The sequence below is a fragment of the Thamnophis sirtalis genome, unplaced genomic scaffold (genome assembly GCF_051295495.1).
Source record: "Thamnophis sirtalis isolate CommonGarterSnake01/CBP01778 unplaced genomic scaffold, rThaSir2_p1.2 scaffold_14, whole genome shotgun sequence".
Lineage (NCBI taxonomy): Eukaryota > Metazoa > Chordata > Lepidosauria > Squamata > Natricidae > Thamnophis > Thamnophis sirtalis.
In genome coordinates, this window is record NW_028261394.1 from 1,439,176 (window position 1) to 1,459,172 (window position 19,997).

The following is a 19,997-nucleotide window of genomic DNA, read 5'->3' on the forward strand; positions in this document are numbered from 1 at the left end:
CAACATGGCCCTGAGTGCAGTCAACCTGGCCGAGTGTGCTGGGGATGCCATCTCAGTGGCCACCCTGGCTGAAGTCTACGTGGCTGCTGCCCTGAGGGTGAAGACCAGCCTCCACCACTGTTGCCACTTCCTAGCGGTTAGTGAGTCTGTCTGTGCCACTCCACAACTGAAGAAGGGAATGGGAAGCCATTGGTCCAGAATGTTACGGGGGCAGAAATGCAGGCCACTTGAGCCGAGGTGGCGCAGTGGTTAGGGTGCAGCACTGCAGGCCACTTCAGCTGACTGTTATCTGCAGTTCAGCGGTTCTAATCTCACCGGCTTAAGGTTGACTCAGCCTTCCATCCTTCCGAGGTGGGTGAAATGAGGACCCAGACTGTTGGGGGCGATATGCTGACTCTGTAAACCGCCTAGAGAGGGCTGAAAGCCCTATGAAGCGGTATATAAGTCTAACTGCTATTGCTATTGCTATGTCCAACCTTGGCAACTTGATGAGGTGTGGACTTCAAATCCCAAAACTCCACAGTCAGCCAACATTCATGAGTGCGAGGACTGGTTGTGGGTCATCTTTTTCAACACCATTGTAACTTCGCAAAATGAATGGTCGTAAGTTGTAAGTTGTTCTGTGAGAAATTCCAGCCCATTCCTCCCATCTCTTACACCCCCAAGCCAACCTTGCCGCAAGAGAGCCTTGCAAATAGCCACTCCCCAGGTTGACCAGGTAGCTGACCCACCACACCACAGACTAACCCTGCCATTTTTTGCCCGCCGCAGCGTTTCTTCCTCAGCAGCGCCCGACAAGTGCTGCTCTCACACAACGGGACGGTCCCTCCGGCGCTCCAGTGGCTCTGCCACCCCGTGGGACACCGGTTCTTCGTGGACGGCGACTGGGCGGTGAAAAGCTCTCCGCGGGAAAGTATCTACAGCTCCACCAGCCACCCAGGTAGAGCGGGGTACAAGGAGCAGGGAGATTGGGGAGCTGGCCCTGAAGATTTCAGGAGGCCAAAAGAGGCAGGCGACTGCCCACCTGTGCCTTTCAAATAGGCTGCCTGGTGTTTTTTAAGGCTATTTTGTGCTTTTGTAAAAGGGGCATTTTATTATTGATGAATATGTGGGCTGTCTGCACGGGGCAATTCTTGAGACAAAGGAAAATCTAGAAATGCAGTAACTGATCATCACAAACTTTACAAAGCTCAATGGGAGAGAGACATTTGGTAAAAATGTGATTGTCTGTTCTTTCGGGGGCCTCTCCCTTCAATTGCTGGACATGAGAACCAGAGGTGGGTTCCTACCGGTTCGCACCGGTTCGGTAGAACCGGTTCGCACCTATTCGGTAGAACCGGTTCATCAAATCTACCAAACCGGTTAGAAGAGGTTCCACCAGTGGACCCGGAAAGCAGGCCACACCTACAGAAGAGGTTCCAAATTTTTTTTGAAACCCACCACTGATGAGGACCCTCTGAACTAATTGTCCTGCTTGGCAAGATGCTTCATTGTGGGAAGGGGCTTAGGATATTCTGCGAGTTAGTTTCTTTTCTTGTTTGGTGTGGAGCTGACTCTCAACTAAGACTCCCTGTTGGGCTAGCTCACTGATTGATTGATTGATTGATTGATTTAGTTTATTTGTATGCCGCCCTTCTCCGGGAGGGACTCAGGGCGGCGAACAACTCAGGGGGGGAAAGGGGACATAAAACACAGTACACATGATTAAAATACACGAAAATCACACAGCCATACCAGTCGAGAGGGGAGGGGAACTCATCAACCCCAGGCCTGCCGGCACAGCCAGGTTTTGACGGCTTTCCGGAAGGCCTGGAGAGAGGTGAGGGTCCGGATCTCCGCGGGGAGTTCATTCCAAAGGGCCGGAGCTGCTACAGAGAAGGCCCTCCCCCGGGTGGTAGCCAGATGGCATTGATTGATTGACTGGTTGATTAATTAAAGGTCAACACATGAGTGTTGGCTTTGAACACATAGTTTTGAGTCCTCCATCTCTGTCCTTTCTGGTCCCTGCCACTGTAACTCCTGGAGAGGCACGTATTGTTGGCAGAAGTCAGGTTGTTGCATTGGGCTAAAGGGGCCCCGGAGTGGCTGATCGGATTGGGAGACTCCGATGTCTGGGATGAACCGTCTGACTGTCTGTTTCTCTCGCCAGCAAACCCCCTGGCTCAGGTGACGCAACTCTTCCGAGAACATCTGCTTGAGAAAGCTCTTTCTTGCGTCTGCAGGCTGGACAATCCAGCCCCTGCCAGTCACAGTGAAGGGTAAGGACCACATTTCTCCCAATCCTTTGGGCTCCACTTGAAGAGTCCTTCCCTAGAGAAGGTTGGCCTTCCCATCCTTAAGTGTTTTCACCAAAACCAGCAACGATGGTGAGAGGTTTCAAGGTTGGGCTGGTATCTCTAATGGTATATATATGCCACTAGTTCAGCTCAATGGGCTAGAGCCGAGGTGGCGCAGTGGTTAAATGCAGCACTGCAGGCCACTTCAGCTGACTGCAGTTCTGCCGTTCGGCTGTTCAAATCTCACCGGCTCAGGGTTGACTCAGCCTTCCATCCTTCCGAGGTGGGTGAAATGAGGACCCAGACTGTGGGGGCAATATGCTGACTCTGTAAACTGCTTAGAGAGGGCTGAAAGCGCTAGGAAGCGGTATATAAGTCTAACTGCTATTGCTATCTCTCTCTCTCTCTCTCTCTCTCTCTCTCTCTCTCTCTCTCTCTCTCTCTCTCTATCTATCTATCTATCTATCTATCTATCTATCATCTATCTATCTGTTCTATCTATATCTATCTATATCTATCTCTCCCTCCCTCCCTCGCTCTATATCTATCTATCTATCTGTCTATCTATCTATCTATCTATCTATCTATCTATCTATCTATCTATCTATCTATCTATCTATCTATCAATCTATCAGATTGTTGGGGGCGATATGCTGACTCTGTAAACTGCTTAGAGAGGGCTGAAAGCGCTAGGAAGCGGTATATAAGTCTAACTGCTATTGCTATCTATCTCTCTATCTCTCTCTCTCTCTCTCTCTCTCTCTCTCTCTATCTCTATCTATCTATCTATCTATCTATCTATCTATCATCTATCTATCTGTTCTATCTATATCTATCTCTCCCTCCCTCCCTCCCTCTCTCTATATCTATCTATCTATCTATCTATCTATCTATCTATCTATCTATCTATCTATCTATCTATCATCTATCTATCTATCTATCTATCATCTATCTATCTATCTATCTATCTATCTATCTATCTATCTATCTATCTATCTATCTATCTATCTATCTATCTAGGTGAAATGAGGACCCAGACTGTGGGGGCGATATGCTGACTCTGTAAACCACTTAGAGAGGGCTGAAAGCCCTATGAAGCGGTACATAAGTCTCACTGCTATTGCTATTGCTATAGAAGAGCAATGGCCACTTCACCCGTCCTTTCAACTCTTTCCATAACTCAGCCAACCTCCTGGCATTTTCACAGAAGGACGTGCTGACCTAGAGGAAAGAGATTCATGGCAAGGAACCCATATTACCTTTTTCCATCAGGGAAAGAGTAATTTCCAGAGTGGTTGACCCCGGGTAGAAATATCCAAAGGAATATTATTGGCAGAAGATGCCATTTTTCTCCCGGTCCTGAGCTGGTAGCTGACTTTTGTCTCGTCTCGCTAAAGGGAATTTTCGGACGCTCTGGAGTACCTGCATTTCCTCAACAGCTGTGCAGATGCTGTCCCCAACCCGACCCCTTCCATCAGTACCAACATGGACTCGGCCACAGGTGAGGCTTCCCAAACCTGGGGATTCTTTGACCAGAAGTGGGGTTTGGAAAGCAGAGGTGGACTTTGGAGTAAATTGGCAAGAGGAAGAATGGCCAAGGTAGGCTTAGGCACTGCGATTGTGAAGGAGTTTGCAGCCATGGTGAACAACTTTTCCTCGAATGGTTAAAACTAAGGAGCAGAGTTGGCTGGTCAGGTGAGCCCTCCATGTCCAAATGTGGCATTCCTTGGGAAGCTGTGGCAGAGAAGATCCTCTGCCAAGAGGCCCATACCTGGCATGGGCCTCCTGGCATGAAACAGCCATTAAGGAGAATTGCACTATAGTGAGTTCCCCCAACATAACCACAATGCACAAAGCAACATTTGCTGCAATAAACCCGGCATGGCACATGGCCTAGTGGTGAAGATGCTCTCCTCCCACTCGGAAGGTTGAGAGTTCAATCCTAGGCAGAGACAGATGTTTCTCTATTAAGGCGCAAAGAGAAAATATCTGCTATGAACTCGGCGTAGGTGTCAAGAATCAAGAATCAGCTCCATTCAGTCACCCTGATTCCATCCCGAATAAAAAGAGATTACAGGGTTATAATAAAGGCAAAAAAAAAAAAGTTACTAAACCTGATTAAGACGACAGTATGTCGGTTTAGGCAAGGTTTCTGAACCCAGATCCAAGGCAGCAGTGTTTGCCAGGGTTCCAGCCAATTTTCCCCACGCAACTTGGAAATGACACAGGTGGAACTCTGGACCTTTTCTTTCCAAAGGCTCCATCTGGACTGACCAGGGGTGGGTTTCTTGCCCCGTTCCAACTGGTTTGGTTGGAATGGGGCCGGCGGCGTCCTCGCGCACGCATGCACGTGCGCGGCGCACGCATGCATACTAGCGTCTGTGCGATGCTCCAGCTGCTCCTGGAGGATCGCACAGGTGCTATATGCGTCCTGCGCATGCGTGGAAGCGCAGAACTCGTCAAAACTGGGTAAGGAGCGCGGGCGCGCAGGTGGGCCCTTCGCCGTTCCCGGAAGTTACTTACTTCCGGGTTCGCCGACCAACCGGTTCGCAGGGACCGCCGCGAACCGGTTGAAACCCACCCCTGGGACTGACCCAACAAAAGGCCTTGACCAAGTCTTTCTGGGTGCATGGGAAGGAGGAGGATCTTAGGAAGGCAATGGCTTAGCAACCCCGAGACGAGGAGAGGATTGGGGTGTCCTTGAGCTGAGGTCCAAGGCAGACGGAGGACCTCATTGGGGGCAAGGAACTGTTCCCCATCATCTTTTCAGGAGCCTGATGCCCGTTCTCCCCTCATCTCTAGGTACTGATCCTGTTTCTCACTGGTGGGCATCTGTGGTCGCCATGGCAATCCATGGACTGCAAGCGGATGAGGAGGCCATGGAGCGCCTCTACCCTCTGGTGGAATTCATGCCCCGAGCCCTCCAGGTGTCTGAGTAAGTGAACCACATGGGCGCAAACCAATAAAGTTACCCCCGGGGGCAAGTTCCTTAGGAAAGCTGAAGTGGGGAAGGAACAGAGAACTTGGAATTGCAATACTCATGTACTAATAGAAGGAAATTATTTATTTATTTATTTTAATTAGCTTGTATGCCGCCCACTCTTGGAAGACTCAGGGCAGCTTACAAATAAGAAGGGAAGGGGGGGGGATATAAAAAATAAAAAAACAACAATTAAAAATTCAACAACATTCATAATTTAGGATGGGGCTGGATAATTCAACAGTCTGCCAGAACAGCCAGGTCTTAATTGCTTTGCGGAAAGCCAGAAGGGTAGTAAGGGTCCGGATCTCAACGGGGAGATCGTTCCAGAGGGCCGGAGCAGCTACAGAGAAGGCCCTCCCCCGGGGGGTCGCCAGCTGGCATTGGCTGGCAGATGGGATCCAGAGAAGGCCAAGCCTGTGCGATCGAATTGGTCTTTGGGAGGTAATTGGCAGGAGGCGGACTCTAAGGTACCCAGGTCCGATGCCATGCAGGGCTTTATAAGTAACAACTAGCACCTTGAAGCGTGTCCGGAGACCAATGGGCAGCCAGTGCAGCTCGCGGAGGATAGGTGTAACGTGGGTGTACCTAGGTGCACCCACAATCGCTCGCACAGCTGCATTCTGGACAAGCTGAAGTCTCCGAACACTTTTCAAGGGCAGCCCCATGTAAAGCGCATTACAGTAGTCCAGTCTTGAGGTCAGGGCGTAAGTGATTCCTTGGCCCTCCTAGCTAAGAACATCTTGTTAGATGGAATCCGGAGGAGGCCTAGTCTGTGGGATCTTACGGGTCTCTGGGAGGTAACTGGCAGGAGGCGGTCTCTCAGGTAGCCAGGTCCGATACCAGGAAGCCGAATGTTTCTTCCAGTTGGATCCGCATGACTTTCCTTAATTTCTCAGACTTTGCAGAATTATTCTTTGCGGGGCGGCAAAAAAAAGCGGAGCATAGCATTTGTCCTTCTGGATTCTGTAAAAGACCACATTTTAGATACCCGCCCCATCTTAAGAGCTCGGATGTCAGAAGAGTACCCTGCAACTTTGGGGATTTTCAGAATTCCCATTGTGGTGGTGGTGTCTGCCAAGACGGATGTCTTCACACCTTGATGAGTGTGAAATGCGTGTGTTCTTCTGCCCCACTGCAGGAACCCTCTTCCGCGCGCGGCCCTGCACACCTTCAAAGCAGCCCGGGTGCTGGGCAAAGAGGACAGCAGCCTGGGACAGTGCGACAAAGCTGGCGAATATTTGCGAGAGAGCTTGGGTGGGAACTCAACTCCGAGTGCTATTGACAGAGTACGTCGCCCGTGGGATGTCCCAGTGTGGGTGGAACTGGTGGGCTCACAAGTTCCAAAGGGTCTCTTGGAGATGCAGAACTGGAGGGAGGAGCTCTGAATGTGGCTGTTGGGCTAAACCAGGGATGGGCTTCAGCATGGTCAGAGCAAAGAGGGCCGATCCATAACCTTCCTCTTGGTCCATCTTCACTGTAAGTGAAGTGCCAGAAAGTGACGAATGGTCCATCTGATACATCTGTTCACCAAACCTCTGGCTCATCTTTGGTGAGAGCTCTACCATCCCGGTGAAGGACGGTGAGGTCCCTCAGCTGTAAATTTCAGCTCTCCAGACACGGGACCAGGAGTGAAATCCAGCAGGTTCTGGAGAACCGGTAGCGGAAATTTTGAGTAGTTCGGAGAACTGGCAAATACCACCCTCTGGCGGGCCCCAGAATGGGGTGGGAATGGAGATGTTGCAGTATCCTTCCCCTGCCACGCCCACAGAACCAGTGGTAGAAAATGTTGAATTTCACCACTGCACAGGACCTCTTACTTAGGAATGGGCCTACTTGCTATCAACATTCGGACACAACCTAGGGCTGAGTCCTCTCATTACTTCAGACCAGAAACCAAAGCATTTACCCACCAAAGATTTGCAGGCGAGAATATTCACCCAATGGTGCCTCAGCGGAGAGCTATGCTCAGGGGTTGCTTCTTGCCTCCCACTGTGCCAAGTCAACGGCTCCTGGGCCAGATGTGTCTTGATACAACGGTTCTCTTGAACCTGAGAAAGGCAGGTTCCTGCCCCTCTGAGATCTCCCTTGCCCTCTGAGGCTGGAGCTCGGACTCCGGGGAGCCCCTGGCAGTAGGAAGGATGGGATAAAAGCAGGGTTGAAATCCAGCAGGTTCTGACACATCCTGGAGAACCGGTAGCGGAAATTTTGAGTAGTTCAGAGCACCTGCAAATGCCACCGCTGGCTAGTGCCAGAGTGGGGAGGGAATAGGGATTTTGCAGTATCCTTCCCCTGCCACGCCCACTGAGCCACACCCACCAAGCCACAACGCGCCCACCAAGCCACGCCTACAGAACCAGTAATAAAAAAGAAATCGAATTTCACCACTGGATACAGGCAGGAAGGGAAGTACAGAGTGGAGAGTCCCATCTCAGTCAGGGGATGGCGATGTGGAATGACACTATGGCTGTGTCGGTGGTGCATTGTAGTTGCATTGCATGTGCAGGTGGAGATGTGCAATGCCCCTTCAGTGCAGCCCTGGGGCAGCACCCATGCAGCGGAAGGGCCTGCTGAAAGGTGACAGAAGCAGGACCTCTCTAGTTCTTAAGACGGGGTGCAGAGAGACAGGGAGAGAGACCCCTCTTCCCCCAGCCCAGGGGACTTGTGGGACACCACGTCTTTGTGCTCTTCCACACCCCATCCACAACCTTCCTTTGTTTGTGTATGTGTGTGTTTGTGTTTCTCCCTTCAGGCAGTGCAGTTCCTTTTGTGCGACCTGCTCCTGATCACTCGCACCAGGTTCTGGCAACAGCAGATGCAGGGGGTGCCCCCGCACAGAGCTCGCTACCAGGCCTCTGCCCTCGAGCTGCGTGGCTTTCAACAGGACCTCAGCACTCTCCGGCGCTTGGCGCAAGCAGACCAGCCTGCAATGCACAGGGTGAATGGCGGCCCACCGGGTGTCTTTCCTTTAAAGTAGGGAGAGCCGAGGGTACCTCTGAGCCACTGAAAAGGGGAAGGTGGTAGAAGCTTTCCTGTGATAAAATATGGGTCAGGTTTCTGGGTTGGCAAGAGGGGGAGGCCAACCTTGCTGGGGAAGTCTGGGAGTTGAAGTCCTCCCGGCTTAAAGCTGCCAAGATTGGAGACTCCTGTCCTTGAGGGTTGGCCACCTCATCAACTTTAAGAAGGGTGGACCTCAACTCCCATAGCTGGCTGGGGAAGTCTGGGAGTTGAAGTCCTCCCGGCTTAAAGCTGCCAAGGTTGGAGACTCCTGTCCTTGAGGGTTGGCCACCTCATCAACTTTAAGAAGGGTGGACTTCAACTCCCATAGCTGGCTGGGGAAGTCTGGGAGTTGAAGTCCTCCAGGCTTAAAGCTGCCAAGATTGGAGACCCCTGCCGTAGGGTTGGTCCACCTCATCCAACTTTAAGAAGGGTGGACTTCAACTCCCATAGCTGGCTGGGGAAGTCTGGGAGTTGAAGTCCTCCAGGCTTAAAGCTGCCAAGGTTGGAGACTCCTGTCCTTGAGGGTTGCTCCACTGTTGGTCTCCTTCAACACCAAATTATGGCCCAGGTTCAACACTTGGGTTGAGTTGGCTTCTGAAGTTCACCACTGTCCTAAAGACGGGGGGAAAAGATTTCTGGGGGAGGTGAAAATGCTGTCGTGGGAGTTAACTTTTCCACCTCTACCTCCAGGTCTTCCTCCATGAGGCAACTGCCCGACTGATGACCCGAGCCAGCCCCACTCGGACCCACCAGTTGCTTGACCGAAGCCTCCGCAGGAGAGGACCTTCTACTACCAAAGGAGGTGAGCCCCTGAAAGCTTCAGCAGGTCTTCTGAGGGTGGGCATGGGGTTTTGGAAATGCGGCTGTGGGCCAGTACCCATCTATGGGCGCCACAGGTGCACCAAGGCGGTCTAAATTCACACACTGTGGTGTCCACCTGCTTCCTCTGATCACCTCTCTTTCTTCCCTCCCAGCTGGCGAGCAAGAGGGCCGCCCCACCGCCAGGGAACAAGCAGAAGCCTTGCAACTGGCCTGCTCCTACCTCCCCCCTGCGTTGCTTTTGGGACCAGGCCAAACGGGGGGCATGCTGGCCGAGGCCGCACGCTCCCTGGAGAAGCTGGGCGACAAATGGACCTTCCATGAATGCCAGCAGATGATTGTCCGGCTCAGCAGTGGCTCCACCGTCACTTCCAGCTAGAGATTTGGAAGAGTCCTAGGAAGGAAGGAAGGGAGGGAGGCCCGGTGTGGCCCCACCGGTATGGCTTGTGGCAGTGTTGGTGAAAGTGGCAGAGAGGCCTGGCAGAGCCTGGCAGGGGCGACTCTCTCTCACTCTCTCTGCTGAGGCAGATCTGGTTGCTCAAGGATGCTCAGCTAGCCCTTTCCTTCTTCTCCTCCTGCGTCTGAACGGATCTAGGCATATACAAAGAGGAAACAAGCCAGCATGGAAGAACTGGGTGGATCTGGCTGGCTTCCCACTCTTCCCAGGGGAAGGGGGGTCTTCACAACTCTTGCGAGTCTCTTGGATTTTAGGCTCCCCACGATCAGGGTGCATTTGTGGACAGGGTAGTTTCTCTTCACCTTTTGGAGACCAACCAGCTCTCAATGTCTCGTAACATCTGTCCAGCAGGTGATGGCTTTGCCCTTCCATCTTTCACAGCCAACTCCATTCCTCCCCCGGCTACCCCCACCTCTGCTTCACTTCCTCCCCCTCTTTGCTGGTGATCCATGCCCATCTATCTCTTCTGAAGCTTCTGGGCAGAGCCCAGCCTGGCAGGGGGTTGTGGGTGGTTTCCATCTGATCTGTTGTGAATTGCTTGGCGCTTGCTCATTTCTCCCCATCCCTTGAGGGCGTGGGAGTACAATTCAGTGTAACCTCTGGTGGTGTTGTGTGGTGGCCTTGGATGAGCTTCAGTCATGGACCTACCACCCTTGTGGTTGAGTCAAGTTCTCCTCTCTTGACATATCAACTGTGGCTCTTGGAAAGCAGCTGAAAAGAGGACCACCTTTTCTCTTCTCTTAAGGTGGGACTCAGGTGGAGAAGAAGCCCACTTTCATGGAAGAGGACATGCCATGAAAAAGCTTAGTAGGATTTTTAGAAAAAAGTTTCTAGAAGGAAAATAGAAGGCAGACCTTGCGAGAGATTCTCCGTTGTTCCACCCTTGGGAAAGCGATCTGTTGAAAGCCACAGTTCCTTCTCTTACTCTAACCTTCTCCCCACTCCCACCCTGTACTGTAGTTTGGGGGACCCACCGTAGTGGTTAACAGGAAGACCACCCAGAGGGTGGGGGTCAGGGTTGGTGGAGGAGCTGGAGGGTTTCCTACTGCTGCCCATCACTTGAGGGAGGAGATGCACTCACATCAGTGTCCTCCCTTGCCCACACGCACCCCTGCTCAGCCGTGGTTCTTCCTTTCAAAAGTTATTTTCATAGATTCAGGGGAGGGGTTTTTTGTACAGATGATTAAATAAAACAGCTACTTATTTATATATCCTAGTCTGGACATTAATTGGAGACGGACAAAGGATGGTGGGAATCAGCCTGGCTAGTCTCTTAAATGGATGAATTCTCACCAGCTCTAGAAAAGCTGTCCTCTCCTGGATATGCTGTGGTGAGGTCTTCAAGGGTTGTGAAGACCATGGGGGGCCCACCTCTGGTTTGACTCATGGCCTGTTTGAGTTGGCCAAGTTCTTCTTTCGTCTACTCTGAAATGTACCAACAGAGAGTTCTTCTCTGCTCTGGGTTACAACTATACACATACGGGGCAGTGAAGGGTGTGGAAGGGAGCTACCTGCTTTCTTCCTAGCCCAGTGGAAAGCTTTCTGGAGGTCCCCTTCCTCAGAACCATGACATTTGATTCAATCCAGGAGGACTCGAGTCTTTGGGGATCCAGGATTCCTATCTGAATTGGGTAGGTGGGTCAGAGTCTTTTGGACATTTCAAAGGATCGGTTTCAACATCACGCGGGACTTGATGAAAAGATGGATCAAGACAGCACACAGTGTGGCGGGTTTTCAGAGCATTTCAATGTGAAGCAGGAGCATCTCTTTCAATCCTATGATCGGAGTGTGGCATATTCTGTGAAGATAGCAATTTTGTTAGTGTGAAAACTCCTTCGGAGAGCTACGATTTTTTTATTGGCCGGCAGATACGTTGAACTGACCTCCCACTGGGAAAACACCTCACTCTATCTCAACGTAGGGTTGGCCTCAAGAGTCCATCAAGATGGTTAAGTAGACCTCTCCGTTGAGCAACGGCCACTCCTAAAAATGCCTTCACACCCACTATATGAGTCACCCACAGCACTAACAGCGTGGCTGCATCCTTCAAGCCACAAGACGCCGGTGGAAATGGGTTGCAAATCTTGCCACTTTCCGTGGTGCTTTCTAAAATATGTCCACGTTTATCCACTCAGATGACAAAACACACTGCACTGCAGAAACAACATCCACAAATGTTGTCAGGGTTCACCCAACAGGTTCTTCGGCAAGGAGAGAAGGGGTGGAACTTTTTGTGGCTCAGGGTCAGGGGTGGGTTTCAGGCGGTTCGTGTCGGTCCCCGTGAACCGGTTGGTCGGCGAACCCAGAAGTAAGTAACTTCTGGGAACGCCGAAGGATCCACCCGCCCGTGTTTCTTACCCGGTTTTGACGAGTTCTGCGCTTCCACGCATGCGCAGAACGCATACAGCGCCTGCGTGATCCTCCAGGAGCAGCTGGAGCATCGCACAGGCGCTAGTACACATGCGTGCACTGCGCGCGTGCATGAGGACGCCGCCGGCCCCGTTCCAACCGAACCGGTTGGAACGGGGCGAGAAACCCACCCCTGCTCAGGGTGATGTGAAAACTCACCCATTACCTTAGCAAATTATATGGTCCGGGCCATCTTTAGCCCAACTCTGTTGGAAATGTCCACCAGCTTCTCCCCCATACACGTCTGTGTATTTTGACGTTGAGTGGGCTTCAACCCTACTTCCACGGGCAAAGAATTCTTGAGGAATTCTGCTGTGAGGAGCATCTGGGACTCTACAAGGTCTGGGTGATCTATTTCCTCTGCTTTGATCTCATCTCCAAGCCCCACCCCAGGGAGATGGCTGAAAAATAGGTGAGTAGGGAACTCGCCAAATGTCCAAAACAATTGCTGAATCTTTATTGGTGTTCTGAATGCAATGACCTGATTTTTTTTCTTTCTTTTTTTTTTTTTAACTCTTAAGGAAAATAAACTTCTTTTAGAAACAGCTCGTTACACACAGTCTTCAGTGTGAAGCAATATACTAAATAAGAACACTAGTTTTAACATTTACATCTTTCATATATATTATATATATGTATATGTATACATATATATACACTATAGAATGAGGCAATATATATAATACACACATGTTTGCCATTTTACAGTCATTATGTACAAGATTCCATTCAAAGGGAGCCGGAATTGTGGGGGACGAGGACAGTGGGGACGGGGGGGGGGGGCGCGGTGTCTTCCGCCTGCCGTCTGAAGGTGTGCTTCTGAAACGGGCATTCCTCCGCCAGCAAAACCCTTGAGGGGCATGCCGCGAGGACAGCGTAGCGGAGATGACAGCGGGCGACACGCACAGAGTACCGTGTACAGAAAGGTTTACAAGCCGAGGGGCAGTGCGAGAATTGTTGCTCTTTCACAGCGACAACAGAAAACCAAGCGGATGAGGGAGGGGAGGGAGGGGGGGAGGGGAGGTGGCCCCATCAGATTGAATGCTGTGGAGGCGGGGGGGGGTGGCAGTGAGGGGCTCCCCTCTTACTGGATTGCATGTCTGTGGTCGTGGGAGCTGGGGAAGATATATACAGGTTACGCCACTCAGGGGTCCTTCGGTTGCTACCTTCCTAGGTTAACCGTCAGCGTGAGCCTGATCTAGACCTTCTTCGAAGTCTTCTAGAACAGTGTTTCTCAACCTTGGCAACTTGAAGATGTCTGGACTTCAACTCCCAGAATTCCCCAGCCAGCGAATGCTGGCTGGGGAATTCTGGGAGTTGAAGTCCAGACATCTTCAAGTTGCCAAGGTTGAGAAACACTGTTCTAGAACAAGGTTGAAAGTCTCCAACCTTGGCAACTTTTAAGACTTATGGACTTCAACTCCCAGAGCAAAGCTGGCTGAGGAATTCTGGGAGTTGAAGTCCTCTCAAGGGTTAAAGTTGCCATGGTTGGAGACCCCTGCTCTAGAAGCCACCGGGAATTAAGTCCCTTCCCACTCTGACCCAATCTACAGTTTAGGGGTTGTCTAAGCGTGTTTTGCTCATTCTTCAGAGATTTCAAGACCTTCTCCTTCAAAGTTTTCTAGAATCAACCAGGAGTTAAGTCCCTTTCCATCCTGACCCAATGAACAGCTTGGGGCGTTGCCCAAGATCGATTACCCATCCAATGTCTACCCCTTTGACTGCGGGTTCCTTACAAATGACAAACCAGTAAAAAACCTTCCAGCCAAACTCATTTCAGGAACTCTTCAAGATAAGGTTCCCTACCTTTGAGGGGACCTTGATAGTCTTGGTTGATAAACCCTGAAGGATTCTGGATGCTTCCCCTGACGCTCATAGTAACCAAGGGCATTGCTGGATTGGGGAAAGCCCTGTGAAGTCCAGAAGTGCATCAAGTAGAGTTGTATCTTGTCCTGAAGAATCTCCCCCTCCTTCCGTTGTTGGAGTCAGCCCCAAAGGACAGGCTCTCTCCTACCCAGCTCCTAGCAAGGTGGGACCATACCACCCACAGAAGCTGTGCTTCTGTTTTGCTCGGTATTCTAGCTGTGTTTGCGTCATGCCCCCCCAGCTGGAAAAACTTGCTTCAAACTGCACCAAGTGCCAATAATGGACATGGGTGCATTACAGCTTCTGGTGTTGTTGGAATTCCAAAGAGATTTCAGATTCGCACTGCAGAGTAAGCTACCAAACGTGGCTTGCCGTATGCTCCATGTCAGGAGGCGAGGTGGAAACTGATGAATGTGGGTCAAGAGAGCTTCAGCTTTTGTGCCACTACAACTTCAACCAAACCCAGGAAGAGATGCCCAGGGTAGCTTGTCCAGCCTGTTCAGGGATTCTGGGAGTTGTAGTCCTATCATCTTAGGAGAGATCCATTGGAGGAAAGCTTTGATGGGATCCTACAACTCAGGAAGGCAGTGAGGGGAGCAGACGGCTGGGGATATTCGTAGCCTACTAAGGTTCCCGATAACCACAGGCGTGTCAGAAGTCAAGTAATGAGCCAAGGTGGTGCAGTGCTTAGGGTGCAGTACTGCAGGCCTCTTCAGCTGACTGTTATCTGCAGTTCGGCGGTTCAAATCTCACCGGCTCAAGGTTGACTCAGCCTTCCATCCTTCCGAGGTGGGTGAAATGTGGACCCAGACTGTGGGGGCGATAGGCTGACTCTGTAAACCGCTTAGAGAGGGCTGAAAGCCCTATGAAGCGGTATATAAGTCTAACCGCTATTGCTATTGCTAAGTCAGAAAAAAAACATCACAGTGGTTAAATAAATCCATTGCACCCATTGGGTGGGGTTTTTTTTTTTGGCCTGAAACTGGAAGCAGATGCCTGTTCCCAAAAACCCTGGGGTACTGTAAACAGCCATAAATGCAGGCCAGTTACCAAGTGGCCCAAATATAATCAAGTAACTGGGAAAGGGATAGATGTCAGAACTTCAAAATCAGCTCGTAAGCAGCTCTGAGGACATCCATTGTAACTCTGAAGGGTCACTGCACAACCAGTTGCAAGTTGAGAATTACCTGCAATGCACAAGAGCTCTTGGAAGAGGTGAGCTGGCTTCAGCGGCCATCCAGGTGAATGGAATAGCACAGCACCTTAATAAATTCTGCTAATCTCAAAGAGCCCAGATTCTTTTCCTTGAAATGTCACACGCCACCCGGCAAAATGGGAAGCCAGCCCTTTGTTTCACTGCTCCCCTCCCCCCCAAAAAAAGTCAAAATGGGGGACGAAATGACAGATTATTACTCTGGGCAAGGTTCCAACCGAGAGCTTTCCGCCGTTTGTCTCTTCTCAACACAAGGGCGGCGTTTCTTAACCTTGGAACTTCTCCACACAGGGACTTCAACTCCCAGAGTCCCCCCAGCGTTTCTCAACCTTGGGGATTTCACGAGATGTGACTTCAACTCCCAGAATTCCTCAGTGTTTGTCAACCTTGGGAACTTCAACACATGGGGACTTCTTCCATTCCCAGAATCCCCCACCATTTCTCAACGGTCCCCAAGTCTTGGGAATTTCAAGACTTGGGGACTTTTAATTGCCAGAATCCCCCAGCGTTTCTCAACTTTGGGAACGTCAAGGCGGGTGAATTTTAACTTCCAGAATTCTGTCCTGAAGTCCCCAAGTTTGAGGAAGGCTGGTCTAAAGTGGGGCACTGGCTGTCTTGTTCTGAATGTGGGGGCACAGCGTGGGGTGCGAGTCAGACGTGGAGGGGTGAGAAGAAAGAAGGCAAATGGCAAGGAGATGGAGGGAAAGGAGGACAAAAGCGAAAGAAAAAATGTGCAAACGAACTCAAGCGATGCAACCTTGTTTGCCGCCCTCAAAAAAGGTTTTCGGGGCGCTTCTTTGTACACGCGGATCACATCTATATACAGAAAACACACATACACACGCACGCACACGCACACGCACACACCATGAGGTTTGCTGAAGGCAAAAAGTTGATCAGATCAGAAAACAGAGAAGGTGGACCTGGAGACCTCCGGCAGTCCAGCCTTTTGAGCCGAGGCCTTCGGAAGGCTCCTCTCCGGGCGGCGACCCATCCGGGGCCAGAGTCTGCTCTCTTTTGCTGGAGAGAAAGAGACCCGAGGAAATGTTCTTGGGATGTGCCGGACTACCACCTGCCTGCCGGTCACCTCCGGCTACCCCGATGTCTCTTCTTCCAAAGTCCCCGGGACTCTTCTCCGGAAGAGCTGAGGGTGGAGAGGTTTGGCACAGCGGCCAAAGCCTAGGTAGATGCCAGCTGGGTCAGTCTTGGGTGCAGCTCCTGGGTTAAGAAGGGGAGGGAAGAGCAGGAGGACTACAAAACCCAAACTGGAGTTTGTCTTCTCTCCTGAGACGGTTCAGGAAACTTTTCCAAAGGGGAATGGAGTAACCGGGGGGGGGGGGGGAATAAATGGGGATTTTGGTGGTGGTTCCTGCACCAATCTGGGTTGGAAGAAGTCCAGAGGGGAAGAAGAGGGACGCTGCTTCCTGACGGGTGGGAGAGGAAGGTTCCCAGGAGCCGGACGTCAGGGGAGTTGGGGGGGGGGTCTTGTGCCCGTTGGGGTCAGCTTGCAAGGAAGTTGCCAAGGCCTGAGCGAAGAGGGAGGCGTGGCTGGCAAGACCAGGTCCATTCACAGTAGAAGTACTATTGCAAAGGGGAGGGGAGTAGGGGGGGAAGGACGGGGGCCGGGGAGGGGAGGGCGCTGGGCTCCTCCCTTCCGGCCAGAGTTCCTCTTGGTTGCAGCTACTGCGAAGGAGCGGGCCAAAGCAGGACCCTTCGGCTGCAGGCCTTCCCTTCTCGGAGGGTCCATTATAGCAGCTGCGTCTGGAGGAAAAGGGGGTGGAAAAGAAAGAGTGAGAAGAGGCGTCCCGAAAGTTCATTTGGACTCTTTTTTTGCCTCGGCTGTTCTTCTGCCGCCCGGTAGACCCAGCTAAATCCCCCCTAAAGAAGGAAGTGGTGGGGGACAGCCCCCTCCTCAAGATTGGGCCACCTCCAGCTGACCATGGAGGGCATCGACCCAGTGGGGGAGGGAGATGCCTTTCTAAAAGCCCCCCCCCTTCCTTCATCAGGATAAATTCACCTCGGCTGTTCCCTTAAGGCTGGCGCTTGTCCCACGCCAAAAGACAAAGATCGTTTTCATAAGCTCCTTATGAAGCACCTTAAGCTCCTTTCTTTCTTTCTTTCTTTCTTTCTTTCTTTCTTTCTTTCTTTCTTTCTTTCTTTCTTTCTTTCTTTCTTTCTTTCTTTTTCTTTCTCCTTTTCTTTCTCTTTCTTTCTTTCTCCTGTTCTTTCTTTCTCTCTCTCTCTTTCTTTCTTTCTCCTTTTCTTTCTTTCTTTTTCTTTCTCCTTTTCTTTCTTTCTTTCTTTCTTTCTCCTGTTCTTTCTCTCTTTCTTTCTTTCTTTCTTTCTTTCTTTTTTTCTCCTTTTCTTTCTTTCTCCTTTTCTTTCTCTTTCTTTCTTTCTCCTGTTCTTTCTCCTTTTCTTTCTTTCTTTCTCCTTTTCTTTCTTTCTTTTTCTTTCTCCTTTTCTTTCTCTTTCTTTCTTTCTCCTGTTCTTTCTCTTTTTCTTTCTTTCTTTCTTTCTGTCTTTCTCCTTTTCTTTCTTTCTTTCTTTCTGTCTGTCTGTCTGTCTGTCTTTCTCCTTTTCTTTCTTTCTTTCTCCTTTTCTTTCTTTCTTTTTCTCTCCTTTTCTTTCTCTTGCTTTCTCTTTTTCTTTCTTTATCTCTTTATCTTTCTTTTCCTTCCTTCCTTCCTCTCTCTCTCCTCCCTTCTTTTTGTTTCAAAGGAATGAAGGCTGGCGGCTGATGCGACACAAGAGGGCAGCAGAAAAACCTATTTCTGGGCTGGCTGAGACCCATTCAGGAGAGCCGAGGGAGTTTCTCACCAGGATATCTCCTGGTCCTCCCCTCCTCCCTTTGGGCCTCAGATAAATGGAGACCCTGCGGGGGGGGGGGGTGTGAGGTCTACTCCTCCCTCCCTCCTGGCTTCTCCTCCCTTGGGACACAAAGGGCTTCTCACACACTGCCTGCGTTTGCAGGCTGCAGAGATGCTAAAGTGAAAGACAGAAACCAAAACCCGAGCAGGAAAGAAGATTCTTCTTGTCCTCTTTTCTGGGGCAGAAAAATAAAAATAGACACCGGTCCAGGGAAATGATGATGCCTAAAAGGCCTGGAAGGGGGCCAGAAGGGGGCTTGTGGGGTCAAAGGCCTTGGAGACAAAGCTAGGAGGGTCTTCCTGTTAAAACAGGCCAAGGGAAAAGGACTGGGGACCTTCCCCCCCACAATTCTCCCTTCCTCCGCAACTCGAGAAGAGCAGGACAATTCTGTCTCCCCAGGGCACAAGCTGATTTCCTGCAGAAGAGTTCGGAAACCAGGTCAAGGTGGGCATTTGGGGCAGAGTGGCAGCTCCTGCAGCCGACCAAGGGTGCCAGACGTGGCTCCAAGCATCTGAGAGGCACAGCTGGAAACCCGAATGCCGTGTGGACTGGCGCACCACTGTAAATGAGCGTGACGCCGGAGGCTATTTTGAAGGAGCGCTCCTCGGCGCCTCGTCCACCGAAATCCTCCCTCGTCTTCTACGCAGGGGGTCCTCGGTTGACAACCCCCCCCCCCATTTAGCGAACATTTGATCGTAAGAAGGCACCTGCAATCAGTCCTGGCACGCGATCGCAGGAATGCTCTAGAACAGGGATGGCGAACCTTTTCCTTATGGCGTGCCAAAATTGTGTGCGTGCTATCCTGCATGAACAAGTCCCCACACACCCATTCAATCCTTCCTGCCCGTCTGCGCATGCGTGCACGAACCTCCCTCCCCGCGCATGCAGAGGCTTTCCTGAAGCCTGGGGAGGGCGAAGATGGCCTCCCCGGAAGCCGGAAATGCATTGTTTCCGAACTTCTGGTTGGTCCATTAGGCCTGTTTTCCCCCCTCCCCAGCCTCCAGAGGCTTTCCTGAAGCCTGGGGAGGGGGAAAATAGTCGTCCCCCCCCCCCCCCCCGGGCCCTCTGGAAGGCCAAAAATCAGCTGGCCGGAACACGACTGGTGTGCCAAGAAATATGGCTCTAGTATAATCTTTCAGAAGAAATTAATCTATTTCTCTTGCTTGCTCTCCGGGGGTCTCTAGATTTCGGCAGCCCCAGATCCATCCATCCATCCATCCCCCCCCTCTCTCTCTTTCTCTCCCTCCCTCTCTTTTCCGGCTCCTCGGCTGGTGTCTGCTTTAAATTGCCAGCAACCAGTTGCGGTGATGGGCAGGAAGAGGCCAGCAGGAAATGCTCGGTGGACTGATTCAATTATATTCCAAGGTCTGGACAGTGAATCTTCTTCCGCAAGACCAGACGAGGCCTTTCCAGGACTCTGTCTCCTGAGCCTTTAGTTGGGGAGAGAGGGGAGAGAAAAAGAAGGGGGCAGGGCAGAAGGAATGCCCCCTCCTGCCTCTCTTCCGTCCTCATTTTGCAGGACATGGGAAGCGAGAAGATGGGGAGGGGGGTGGAGTGTCCAGGAGGAAAGAGGAGCTGTTGCTGAGGGGCCCAGTCCCTGGGGTTGAGCAGAGAAATAGGGGGTGGGGAGTGGGCTGGGTACATTTGTTTAATAAATAATAACGAAATCAATAAAGGGCATTTGTGGGAGCCTATTTGCAGGCCTTCTGGCTGCAGAAGATAGAAGGGTAGAGACCCAGCTGAAGGGGACAAGGGAGAGGAGAGGGTCCAGAATCCCCTCCCTGGCTCCTGGGCACCTACCTTGTGTTTAGGACAGTTGAGCAAGAAGGTATCTTCAGCTAACGAACAACCTGGAGGGGAGAGAGCAGAAAAATGGCAGTGAAACTCCAGGCATCAAGGAGAACATCTGTAGGCTATTTGTGCCTCGGGGCTGAAATGAGGAGCCCTGGGGGGGGGGGGGGGGCTCTCCGAGCTTGGCTGTTTCCTTGCAGACTTTTCACGACCCAACTAGGGAACATCATCAGTGCTGGAAGGGAGCGGGGACGAATCTGTAGCACTGATGATGAGAAAAACATCCACGCTGAGAGAAGACTCAGGACGCTCCAG

At 51.3% G+C, this 19,997-nt stretch overlaps 2 protein-coding genes across 3 annotated transcripts in view; one reads left to right on the plus strand and one right to left on the minus strand.

Annotated features, from left to right (window-relative positions):
- The window catches only part of SREBF1 (sterol regulatory element binding transcription factor 1), a 28,953-nt gene extending 18,212 nt beyond the window's left edge, over window positions 1-10,741 (plus strand). Inside the window, exons 11-19 of the mRNA XM_087729104.1 lie at window positions 1-136; window positions 772-940; window positions 2,150-2,258; window positions 3,674-3,777; window positions 5,079-5,211; window positions 6,398-6,545; window positions 8,009-8,194; window positions 8,947-9,058; window positions 9,231-10,741. The exon at window positions 1-136 is cut by the window's left edge and continues 31 nt beyond it. Coding sequence (XP_087585230.1) covers window positions 1-136; window positions 772-940; window positions 2,150-2,258; window positions 3,674-3,777; window positions 5,079-5,211; window positions 6,398-6,545; window positions 8,009-8,194; window positions 8,947-9,058; window positions 9,231-9,454 — 1,321 coding nt within the window. The 3' untranslated portion in view covers window positions 9,455-10,741. The remainder of the gene's footprint in view (window positions 137-771; window positions 941-2,149; window positions 2,259-3,673; window positions 3,778-5,078; window positions 5,212-6,397; window positions 6,546-8,008; window positions 8,195-8,946; window positions 9,059-9,230) is intronic.
- A 4,709-nt stretch (window positions 10,742-15,450) lies between these two features.
- Window positions 15,451-19,997, minus strand: part of RAI1 (retinoic acid induced 1) — a 120,076-nt gene continuing 115,529 nt past the window's right edge. The window contains exons 5-6 of one of the 2 annotated variants that reach the window (XM_087701729.1): window positions 19,692-19,741; window positions 15,451-16,781 (exon numbers count right to left, since the gene is read on the minus strand). In XM_087701729.1, coding sequence (XP_087557855.1) covers window positions 16,767-16,781; window positions 19,692-19,741 — 65 coding nt within the window. In that variant the 3' untranslated portion in view covers window positions 15,451-16,766. Of the gene's footprint in view, window positions 16,782-19,192; window positions 19,322-19,691; window positions 19,742-19,997 lie in introns of those variants that run through there. The other variant, XM_087701728.1, reaches the window with a different exon arrangement.